Genomic DNA, 12,586 nt, shown 5'->3' with positions numbered 1-12,586 from the left:
CCTGTTATGATTTGTTATTGTAAACCCCTATTATTTTCCAAAAAAACCGTACGTGATAGGGGGAAATTGGGGTCTTTTTGGATTCAGAATCCTAGAAAACATCAATTTTACCAAAAATATTCCATGCAGCTGAAAAAAAAATAATTTTTGCAGACCTGTGTTATTCTTCAGTTTCAATGACCTTAACTGAAATCAGTGCCTGAATAGATTTGTATAGTTTCTTTATCCTTAAGTTTGTGTCTCATGGCCGTGAACTTTCCGGCCAAAATTCTAAATGTTTTTCTCATCTACGTGCTACATTTTGCGCCCATTCATTACCCTTTATTTAATAACCGTAATAATATTTAGCAACTAATGCGAGATTCTCACAGCGGTTGTTATGAAGAATTCTATCTTGTGGGATGTAACGCCATATAGTGCTATGAAAGCCAAAGGATCTGCTTGCTACTGCTTCACTCTGGTTTCTGGTTTGGCTTATTCTTGCACCCTAAAGATGCAGGTGACATGTTCCTCCGAAACGTCGGCCGACTTTCAACGGACTACACGAGGTTGTATTCAAGAAGCTAGAAAGTTCTTCATATAGTAAATTCTCTCCAGCCTCCTGTTACAACCCCTCTCTCAGGTCCAAATATTCTCCTAAGCACTTCGCTCTCAGTAAGAAGTTAAGTAGCTCAGCACCTAATTGATATCCAACCATCTATCTATGGCTCTACAGACCTTGTGGACCTTGGCCGCTTTTTCAGTTTCTTGGTACATACATGGTAGGTAGAACTCCTTGGACGGGGAATCAGCCAGTAGGAAGACCGCTACCTGCACACAGACATGCATACTTTTAGTGGGATTCGAACCCACTATTCCAGTGTTCCAGCGGGCGAAGACGGTTCATGCATTAGACCGCTCGGCCACCGCGTTCGGCACCTATTGAATAGACACACTCTAAAACTTCATGTTAAGAGATATTTAATTTCAAATCTTCCGTACAGTCAGGTATAATCCTAATGAGCGTTCTTCACATCAATTCAATTAGTATTAAGATGAAAAACTTCCCTCTTATTATCATCTTACAGGAAGACATTCATTGTATGGTCACGTTTTATACTTCAGAAATTATATATGTACTTACGTGGGATCATGAAGAACTTTCGTAATGGCTTTTACAAGTTTGTCTTTAGTTATGGTAGAATAGTCCAGTTTGACCCCAATTCCAGCGTCCACCATTTTGCGCACGTTGTGCTGCTGATCACATATAAAGGGAATCCCAATCACAGGCACCGCGTGATGCGTGGCTTCTTGAAAGCTCTGCAGACCACCCTGCGTTATGAACAGCTTGACATTCGGATGTGCTAGACAGAAACGGGAAAACGTCAGCTCTCCATTCATTCGTGCTTCTCTAGTTCAAAATGGCTGAAACTACGATCAAATAATCTAATATTTTGAAGAGTTCTGTCTTCTGGGATATGACGCCATATTGTCCGTTGAAAACAGTCCCAAGTTTCATAGGAATATGTCGCCTTCATGTACAGTGTCCTCTGCTTACTACCTGCTTCACCCTGGTATCCTGTTTGGCATATTTTTCCACCCTGAATATTGTCACGTGTTTTAGCGACTACAGACGGAGTTTGGATTAATGAATCGATTTATTAACACCTTATACAATCAACTCATACTTACAATCAGTACAGCGCTATCGCTGATTTACACAATTTACAGTTCACCGTTACAGATGCACTAGGATTCTCAGCCTTCACGAGTCGTCTCCTGGTAACGGAATTCAAACTGTCTTCCTGTGACTAAATCTTCTAATCGCACACTAGGTCTTCACAGGCCGACTTTTAATTCTTCTGCAGTATTAACTTCCCGTGGCTCTCTCTAACCGACAACTAACCTCAATTCTCATTCCCGTATTCTTTGTTGTACTCCGTTTTTACGGCGTTGTATTCCCATTCTCCTGACTCTCTTGTTCCTTTAAATTTTCTCCCTTACACACTGGCGGTACGAGCCACGCATCATAGAAAACACAGCCTCGGCGTGAACCTACAAAAAACACCTACTTCATCACTTCTTCTATTGTTGTGTGACGTCATCGCGCACGCGTAAGCTGTGGGCGCTCCATAGCAACGGTTGTACGCGTCATGTATCGTGACACCTCCTCCATTGTTGCGTGTGGGAATCGCCTAGAAACGGCTGATGTTTACAGTCACCTCCCAGCAACAGATCTAAGTATCATAATATGGAGGCAACATGTTTTCGGAAATTTAATTTTCGACGGACTACAATATGCTGTATCCCAGATGACAGAATTCTTCTTAATCATTGCTGTGATCATCTCAAATTCTGCGCCTGAGCCTTCTGACAGTAACAAGTCCGTGTCAGAATCTATGGAAGCTGAAATGGTTTAGGAGTGCATATATGCTTTCATGCAATACAATTGGCCATGGGAACCAGGCTAGCGCATAACATTACGTTTCAGCTCTAACAATTAATTGTTGTCCTGCTTTATTCAGAGAAAGATAATGCTTTAATCGCCAAATTACACGAGATCACAACAGCAGTACGAAAATTTAATTTATATTTGTAACTTAAATGACGGTGTTAAATGGCCGGTCAAATCAAAATTCACACACACACACACACACACACACACACATGTGCAGTAAATATAAAATTGATAAATTACTTCAAACAGTTCTGTATAATTTTTATGAAAGCCACAGTGATTCTCTGACGGTTTGTGGCAGTGGCTGTTTCATTATATAAATATTATCAGTGATCCAATGATCGACAGTATCTGCTTTTAGCAGCCCAAAACTCAGCAAGGTCATTTCCTTTCACACGATCATAGGAATGAATCCTGTTTTTGAAAGGTTAAGTACGCAGTAAATGTTTGCTGGCATGCGTACCAGTGCATACTGACTGACAAATTCACCAAATCGGATTTACAGGTTGTCCCAGGAGGAAAGGTCACATTCTGGGAGGTCACAGTATCAGTCATTAAAAAAATTGTGTACGTACATGTGTCTTATTACGAACGATTTCCGAGGTAGAGTTATTTCACTGCACAGTTCCAAAACTGTTGATAAGAAAGAGTCATTGCTTACTGTTTCTGATATTGATATTTGTTATGCCGCAAATTTAAAAAAACGGAAAATTGAAGCATTGCCCCATGTTACGACAATTGTTAAGAGTTTGCACAACGATCAGGGTAAGGATGGCAACACATAGACTGTGGATCTAGGTCAGGAATGTTTGTGGTCAGCGAAGATGCGTAATCACACAGGCAGGAAGCTCGCCTTACTAGGCCACTGGAGTAAATTAAATTATTAAATACACAGCAACGAGACGCTGCGGATTCGTCCGCGACAAAAGGGGTTGGCCAATGAGAACCCACCACCCAGAAATTTAGGGCAAATGGAGGAGGTAGCTTGACTTTTGGGGAAGTCGCTGCGTTAGCAGTTTTAGAGTATAAAGAGACGTTGGGAGAGCGATCGAAATCGTAATATTAGACGAGCAGCCGAAGGCTCTGCTCGACATGGGTTCTACAAGTGATGGTGTCGCTGCATCTCTATCTCAAGTAAGTCATGTTTGTTCATACTAGCCATGTTACTCATGTTGCGCCGCAATTTTGAGACTAGAAGTCAAAATGCATTGCCTAAATGTTTCAAGATTTGCGACAAACGTTTTACAGCAATTACATTAGTATGTCAACATCTGGACAGGCAATCTAGGTTAAGAATGCCTGATTTAGCAGAATACGCAATAGCACTTCTGCAAGTCGCGTTGGAGGGACACTGGAGTAAAGGATAATATTATTAAATAAGCAGCAAAGAGGACCACGAGCCCACCCACAGCCAAAAGGTAGCCAATGGAAACCCTCCACCCAGAAATTGAGGACGAAAGGAGCAGTTAACCTCCCTCTTTCGTCAACCGCAGATTCAGCAAGTTAAACATATAAATTACTGAATTCAGGAGACTTAGGGATCTGATCTAAAACGTAATAACCAGTTGTCAGCCGGAGGCCCTATCCGATATGTATGCCACGAGATGGTGGACGGCGACATTTATCTACATTTCTATTGCAAGTAAGTCTCTTTACTCATATAAGCCATTCTGTTAAACATTATTATTGATAAAAGTGTTGTGGTAAAATGTTGAAAGCAAACTCCAGTGTGCCCGGCGAGCCCTTAGGGTAGAATAAGAAAAATAATGTGACAAGTAACAGGCAAGTGTTAGTGTGGTAAACATGGTTGTCGTAATAGTGTATTATGATTACTGGTAGTATGCGGAGCATGCATATTTGTTGTTCATAGTGGCGACCATGGATTTTGTGATAACTACATGTAGGCTTTTAATATGCATAACTTTAGGGGTAAAATATCTTAAGGGTGAAGTATTATGAGAGCGCAGAATTATGTAAGGAGTAGTAGGAAATGGAGACAGGAAAGATGTTCACGTCGAAGCCTGAATAATTGCATAGCTTCAGGAGTCGAAACAGAGAGAGTGAGAGGCTCAAGGCCTACACCCCCGAAGGGGAGAACATGAGGAAGCATAGCATAAAAGTAAAGACACTATGTAGTCCCAACTGAAAGTCTGCGTTGTTAATAATGTAAATATTGTAAATAAGAGTGTAAATAGACAGAGTAGTTAGAGTAGGATGTGCCGGGATTGTGATTCACACCTCCATAATCAACCTCCCACGACCGATCCCGAGGATCCTACCAAAACGAAAGGCAGCAGCAGCCGAACGCAGCGACAGTTAAGGGGAGGTACTAGGAATGGACAGGGATAGGCACCTGTCACGCAGGCAGCGCTTAGTAACCCTTATATCAACGCCCCCTTAAGACGTAATAAGTGGTAAGAGTGGCGGGCGACCTCCACCCACCCCCGTCACTAAGACAAAATTGGCGACAGCGGTGAGATATCCAATCCACCCCTGTCGTAGAGGGTAATATAGGGTGGGACAGTCGATGGGTAGAGGCGGGTCAGACCTGACACGCCCGCTCTACGCCAATAATAAGAGGTGACAGTGATGAAAGGGCCAGTCAACAGAGAACGCTTGACCACCGCGCTACCCGGCCCTTAGATTTTCATCACCCCAGTTAAGATATAATAAGATGGTGACAGCTTTATGTGACGAAGGAAGTCCTGAACCAGGAGAATCCTAGCTGAGGGTAAGCTAGGATTATTGTGTTAACTCCTTGCAGAGTAAGATGTGGCAATGAGGGATACCTCCACGCCCCCTGTCACCACGACGTAATAACTCAAATTAATTGTTGTGAAATGTTGAAAAGCAATCTGCAGTGTGCTCTTCGAGCCCTAGGGTAGGATAGGAGAATTATTGTAACGAGTAATGGCCGAGGTTGCCAATGTGGTAAATATGGTCGTTGTTGTATTGCGTATTATGATTTACTGGTAGTATGCGGAGCACGCATATTTGTTGTTTATTGTTGTGACTATTGATTTTGTGATAAACATACTTAAGCTTTTAGTATTTATAGTTTTAGGAGCAGAATATTTAAAGGTGAAATGAAGGAGAAGCAAAGAGAGACAGACCAGATTCAGACACCCTAGAAGGGGAGATCACAATGAAGTCATGGCCTGGTAAAGCAAATACACTATGTAGTCCCGACTGAAAGTCGGCATTGTTATTACTGTAAATAGGAGGTAAACTGAAGTGGAAATAGATCTGTGTACATAGGGTATGACAGAGATGGTGCATCGAGTGGTAGGAAATGAAGGGAAGTGACAGTCTCAAGCCATCCGTTCTAGGTGAGAGATTAGAATGAATGTAAGAGCGAGTTATCGGACCGATATTATGTAAACCCGACAGAACGTCGGCAATTCTGTATTGTAAATACGAGTGTAAATAGACCGAAGTAGTTAGGATAGGTTGTACCAGAGTTTGACTCACCCCCCAAGCACTAACCCTCCCCAGACCAATCCGGAGCTATCCAGTCCAGGTGAAGGCAGAACTGACCTCAGGCAGCCAATGGCAACGGTATGCAACGAGCCGATAGGGTGTGGAGAACCTGAAGAGATCTGTAACGACACCCCAATCCTTGGGGCGTGAAAGTTGATGGGTAGAGACGGGTTAGAACCTACACGCCCGCTTTGCGCCATTACAAAGTGGTGCCAGTGGCGGAGGGGTCAGCCAACAAAAGGATGGCGACTGAGTAATTTAGTATTATTTCATTAGCCCCCCCTTTCAGGCACAACAAATTGGTGGCAGCGGCGGGATTTAGCCAACGGAGATGGATGACAAAATGAATTAGTAGTTGTTTTTACCCACCCCTGCCATCGAAGCATTACAATATTTATTGTTCAAGTGGCAAAGTTGGTACAGTTTACAAGTATAAAACTTGTACAATTCCACTGTCAACATCAATGCACTTAGCAACTCATGTGAGGACATGGCATGTTGCTCGTCTCTGCAGTATATAGTATACTCTACAGTGAAATAGCTTCACCTCGGGAAGATTTGGAAAAAGACGCTTGTAAATGTACAATTTTTGCTTAGAATAACAGATAATATGACCTCCCAGAGTATTGACCTTTCCTCCTGGGACACCTGTAAAAGACAGAAGGGAATAAACAGATACCTTCACTGCAGACCGTGGACAGCACTGTGCCTCATATCTTAGGACCTCTTAAATCCTGTACCCTTCCCATAACCCCAAATGGGGATAGGCTAATTGCTGCGGCTGGCTCACCCAAAACTTCCTGTTGCGGGAGCCATTTCACCAGTTTCACGTTCTTGGGCACCTCCGACATGGCGTTCGTTTCCCACTTCCAGAGGACGCGCTGTGGAAGCTCTGCAAAGGTGGACATGAAAGCCTGCTTCTTTTCCTCTGTCATGGTCTCACTTCTCACGTTGCTGCCGAGGCTAAAGTAAATTACGCCCTTGGTACCGCCGTCCAGAAACTTCTTCAGGTCCTTCCCAGAAAGCAATAATTCAGTCAGGTTTGTCAAGTGGTTGAGCACTCGCCTTGCTTTCGGTATGTACAGATAAAGGTCAAGACGTCTCTAAGCACAATGATACAAGCATAAACGTCTACTGAGGATACACTTATCACGCATTATATGCCTTGGCTATAAGTGAAGACGAGTTGTCAGCTGCACATGATTGTAAAAAGATCTCATGGCGGCCATGATGAAAACTTCAGCCCCCTAGGATGTGCCGCCATGTAGTCTGATAGATCGTACTGACACTTTTGGAGAAATATGCATAATCCATCTTCAGGATAATCTGAAGTAGGATAAAGCAGGTTCCTCCGACAGGTTAGTACCTGTCCACATAACTGCAAGACGTCAGAATTAAGAAGACCGTAATTTTCATATTTCAGTAAACATATGATTCATACAGACGACACACACCTGCACAAATAAACATATATATGCATGGCACTTCAGTGACTACCGAAGCCATAGAGAGAAGTCCCAAGGATGGTGAGGCAATAATACACCAGGTTTCCCCTTTATGCCTACTGTTTTATTCCCCTCCAGCTCCTTTGTCCTATGCTAACAACCCAAAGGAGCTTCTCGCTAGCGAAGGTTGTTATATGCTCATCACTTCTAACAATCGTGTAAACAGGATGGAAGAACATCTAGTGGGTAACCCGGAGTGCACGTTGGAGGGGATGGCGTAACAGCCGGAAGCGGATGATGTAAATTCATTGGGCTTCTTTCCCAGGCACTGAACTCGACATGGTTTGGAGCCTTGGTAGAAGTGTGAGTGTTGAACTTGCTAAAGGGAAATTGGCTGCCGAGGACGGGTAACGGTTTTAGGAAGACGGGTAGGGGATTGATCCATGGGGCATGTTTCAAAGTTGTCTAGGCAGTGAAGTTCAGAGTAGCGTGAGGTAAAGCCTGCGTCCATTTTGTGCATGTTTGCATCTCTTGAACTGACCTCAGGAAGCGGTCTGGGTTTCTCCTGCATATGGATGCTTCCGAGCTGTACGACAGAGGGCAGCAGAGGTAGAACGTAGCTTTGACTCCAGTGATTGTTGACCATCACGAGACTTACGTTGTTCTCAGCCTCCCAGACAGAAGGTGGACCACGACCGAAGTAATAGCGCATGACCAATTCGCTGGCCGGCATCTGCACTGTGTGGAACAGGAACCTGGTCAAAAAACCAGAAATATTTGGGGAACAGAACAAGGAAACGTCCTACTGTACAGTGCTAAGCATCTATACCAATGGGCCGCGCCATAGCTCAAGCGGTTAGTCGCTGGCTTCCCACCGCGGCGGCCCGGGTTCGATCCCGGGTCTGGTCAAGTGAGATTTGTGGTGGACAAAGTGGCGCTGGGGCAGGTTTTCTCCGAGTACTTCGGTTTCCCCAGCCAATCTTCATTCCACCAATTGCTCCACAAACCCCCTTACCTATCATCTGGGGCTGGTACAATAGGGCAGAAGTGGCCGTAGTACAAGGGACTTAGTCCCACCCCACTAGCAATTCAGTGCCACCCCACAACTTGGCCAAATAAATTTTTCCTCAGGCCAATGCTAGTTCTGTCAAATGAGCAGCTACTGAGGTAAAAGGGTAAAACCTCCCTTGTAACAGACCGTTAAGTCCCATAAGGTTGTGAGAAGTCGAGGCTCCCACATTTTCTCTAGACAATCGGCTCACAGATAGCGATGAGGTTGTCAGCCCTACGCGCCGGCAGCCCTTTACCCCCAGGGAAGTTTCCTGGCACTCATTTCTGTTAAAAGTGTAGTCGACCCTGGGGCCATAGTGCGGCTGGAAGGATTAGGTAAATTGAAAATAATCCACCTCATCGGGATTCGAACCCGTGACCTCCCAGCTTGTAGCATAGTGCTCAACCAACCACGCTACCATATGCCCCTGTGATCAGTTATTGCTGCTGTGAAAATAAGTGCATTTCTCTCCTGCAGATGTCACTTTAATGAATAGAACTTTCAATAGTAGTTTCTCGCAGCTCAGAATCGAAACATACAGCAATCTAATACGAGTCTTAGAAGGAACAGCTGGGGAGGGACTCTTGGCTATTGTAGATCTGTAAATTGACGGAAAAGTCTCACGCCTAAGAGCAGTCTGTCAGATACCTGTTCCAAACGTAATATGCGGTGTTGTGGATTCGTTCCAATAAGCCCATACTGCTGCTGAAAGGTAGGTAGTAGTCCGGGACATAAGCAGGGTTATTGGGATTCCCCACGGCAGCCAGTGTAACAGCAGTGACGCCAACAGACCGAATGCCAATGACGGGAGGAGACCCCACGTGATGTACCAGACCGTAGTAACATTGGTATCTACTCATTTCCATGAAAACAAGATCGAAACTTCTGTTGGAACCTTGGTGAACCCTGGAATAATTAACAACAGAACTTAAGAAAACAGTGTAGGATTAGAGATTATCATAGCGGTGGTGATGATGAGTTGTATCTTCTGTCACAAAAGGCCATGAAGTTCGTTGAAAGTTGACAGGCCCTTCAGAGGGACACATTGCACACATGTTCAGGGTCGAAGAGTGGGACAAGCAAGAAACCAGTTTCTCGCTTGGCGGCGACATGTTCCTCCGAAATGTTGAATGCCTTTAAATGGGCCAATGGCGCCACATCCAGAAGATAGAACCCTTGGTAAAGAAAAATATAGCTATCACTGTAAGAGGCCGTGGAGGCACACGGGTTATGAGATGTCGAGTTTCCCACATTTTTCAAGACAATCGACTCACAGAAGGCGATGAGGTTGTCAGCCTGGCCGCCCTTTACCCCCCAGGAAGATATCTGGTACTCACTTCTGTTAAGAGGTTGAGTTGATCCCAGACCCTTAGTTCGGCTGGAAGACTTGAAGAAAACAAATTGCTTTCGTAGAATACGAGTATATCTACCGTTCTTTAAATTATTCGCATTGAGCACCACTGAGTCATGTCTATTTACAGTTACTGAACACACGGTTCAAGAAATTAAATATTTTCTAATTACCTTCTTGAAGCAAATATTTTCTTTTTCAGAAGCCAGTAGTCCCTCAGCCTAAAGTTTCCCTTTTATGGAAACCGAAGGGTCAGCGCTATATTCCACAAGAGGGTGCCACTGGATCTTACCGTGAGCCAGATGAATCCAGCCAACACCCCATCCTTTGAGATCCATTTAATGTCGTTCTTCCTTCTTAGTCTACGTCTCCCACGTGGTCTCTTTCCTCCAGATGTTATTGCCAAAACATACCGATCCATTTACTTGCACAGTGCACACATGCGAGCCTTTCTTAAATGCCTCGCCTTCTCTTCCTTGACAGAGAATAGCTGAGCTTGCTCCATAATTAGTCAGTCAGTCACTTAGTTACTGAACAGTTAAGTAAAGTAAAAGTAAAACTATCCCTGTAACAGGCTGTGAAGGCCCATAGGGTAGTGAGACGTTGAGGGTCCCACATTATCTAGACAATCGGCTCAAAGATGGCGGTAAGGTTGTCAGCCGCGCTTTACTCCACAAGAAAATTATTTAGTTAAATCCTGGTACTCAATTCTGTTACAGGCTGAGTCGACCCCAAGGCCATAGTGCGGCCGGAAGAATTAGGTTAATTGAAAAAAAATCCAATGACTTCATCGGGACTTGAACCCGCGACCTTCCGGCTTGTAGCATAGCCCCTCAACTAACTACGCTACCACGTTCCCCCCAGTTACTGAACAGTTATCCAATAAAAACATGTGTAATGAAAATTCACTTGATGCTCTCAGACTATATTCCACGTGCTTATTCAAGCATTTGTACCGATTTAACGGTTACGACCAACCTGTGCAAACTTAGATCCCCTGCTTAGTAATTAACAAACTAATTTTCTAAATCCATGGAGCAGAGTTTTGCTTTGGAAGCGAAGAGCTGTTCAGATAGAACCTGGAGGTTCATTACCGTGTTCACAACTCTGAGCACACTTATCGTACACACTTCTTTAGTTAGTAATTTTATACTACAATTGAATCTATTTTTAATGTGAAATGGGAACCTGATAAATCCAGTCCACACCCTGTCATCATATAACTTATAGATCAATTTTAATATTACCCGGGAATATGAATAGCTCAGTCAGTTTAGCGACAGGCCACGGGTTGGACAATCCGGTTTCTATTCTGTGCAGTGCAATGTTTTTCTCTTCTCTGCAGCGTCCAGACCGACCCTGGGGCTCACCCACGTTCCTATCCAATTGACGCGGCGGCACTTTCCCCGGGGATAAAGCGGCAGCGGCTTGAAGCTGACCACTCACCTCTATCTAGTGCCGAGGTCAAGAAAAGTAGAGTTATACCTTCACCCCCAAATGCGTCTTCATGGCAGGCAGACTGCTTAGTTAATTAGCATAATTGGCACAATTCTACTCTTTGACATGGAGTGCTGTTACTTACCTCAGGAAGTCCTGTATCTGGGGCGAGCCCAGATGCATGTTACAAGCGATGCCGGTGTGAAGCGTGAACCTCAAAGTTGCACCGAAAGCAGTGACGTCTTGATAATCCGTGAAATTGTATCGTTGTCGCACGTAATCGTACATGAATGACAGATCGACGTCCGTGTAGTTCTGGAGACGCTCCTGACCAAACACAATTACAACATCATACGTCTAAACACATGCAATGTAAGGTAAATTGGTCCCTATGCCTCAATCAATTAAGCACCAGGCCGCCAACCGATCTATGGGTCAGGTGCTCATGCTTCCATGAAGCAGAATCCTTCTTGAGAAGCTAGTCAATAAATTATCCGTCTAGTAAAGGGGCCCGCTCACAGAAGCCCGCCAGTCGCGTGAATCGCGGGCTAGAAAAACCCAGTCCACATCTATTTCATTAAGATCCATTATAATATTTCACTTCCACCTACGCCTAGGTCTCCTTAGTAGTCTGTTTCCCCTAGACTTTCCGAGCATTTTGCTGTTCCTATGTCCTATTTGCCCTGTGTGTCCTGCGTACTTAAATGACAAGTTAAACTGAGGACTTCTCAGTTACGATTTCTTAGGTGTCAGACGCTGGTAACACTTTCCCTTCTTCACTTGTACCCTAAATATGTAGTAAAAATTACTGCCGAAAGGCTGGCAACCTCTTACAACAATACTCAATGGACTCTGTTACGTACGTTAGAGAGAGCACGCTCAATCAGTGGACTCTGTTGTGCCTGTTAGAGAGAGCTACGCTCAATCAGTGGACTCTATTGTGCCTGCTAGAGAGAGCTAGGCTCAATCAGTGGACTCTCTTGCGCCCGTTAGAGAGAGCTAGAACCCATCACTCCAACCGTCCCAACGGAGAAGCAACCTTTATTCCCTGACATCTGATTACTGAAAGAGAAATTTTATGGTTGAAAAAAAAATGGACAACCTCCGAAATAATAGTGCTCCCCTTCGGCAGATATTTTAATGCACCAAAATTTGTATTTAATTTCATTGTTTTAGCTAAGACTTCAAGTACCGAAGACCTGGAATCTGATCGTCAATGTTCTGTGGATTCTATTTGCTTTAGTCCTGTTTACATCTACTTTCTGTTCATTGTGATGAAGCATAAACCAACATAATCATCCAAATCAGATTGAACAGACTATGCCAAATGTACTATTTCCACTTATTTCTTATGAAGTACTCCGGCCCCCTGCCAAGTCTCAGGT

The 12,586-nt window shown here is 44.1% G+C and overlaps 1 protein-coding gene across 3 annotated transcripts in view; it reads right to left on the bottom strand.

Moving 5' to 3' along the window:
- LOC111869635 (UDP-glucuronosyltransferase 2B31) overlaps positions 1 to 12,586 on the bottom strand; it is a 27,629-nt gene that overhangs the window by 5,741 nt on the left and 9,302 nt on the right. For all 3 annotated transcript variants that reach the window (XM_033753504.1, XM_023861300.2, XM_023861299.2), the window contains exons 3-7: positions 11,347 to 11,528; positions 9,062 to 9,319; positions 7,904 to 8,117; positions 6,708 to 6,930; positions 1,124 to 1,343 (exon numbers count right to left, since the gene is read on the bottom strand). In XM_033753504.1, coding sequence (XP_033609395.1) covers positions 1,124 to 1,343; positions 6,708 to 6,930; positions 7,904 to 8,117; positions 9,062 to 9,319; positions 11,347 to 11,528 — 1,097 coding nt within the window. The remainder of the gene's footprint in view (positions 1 to 1,123; positions 1,344 to 6,707; positions 6,931 to 7,903; positions 8,118 to 9,061; positions 9,320 to 11,346; positions 11,529 to 12,586) is intronic.

This window comes from Cryptotermes secundus, unplaced genomic scaffold, assembly GCF_002891405.2.
Source record: "Cryptotermes secundus unplaced genomic scaffold, Csec_1.0 scaffold611, whole genome shotgun sequence".
Lineage (NCBI taxonomy): Eukaryota > Metazoa > Arthropoda > Insecta > Blattodea > Kalotermitidae > Cryptotermes > Cryptotermes secundus.
Note: the sequence above shows the minus strand (reverse complement) of the source record. Positions and strands in the feature narration are given on the sequence as shown.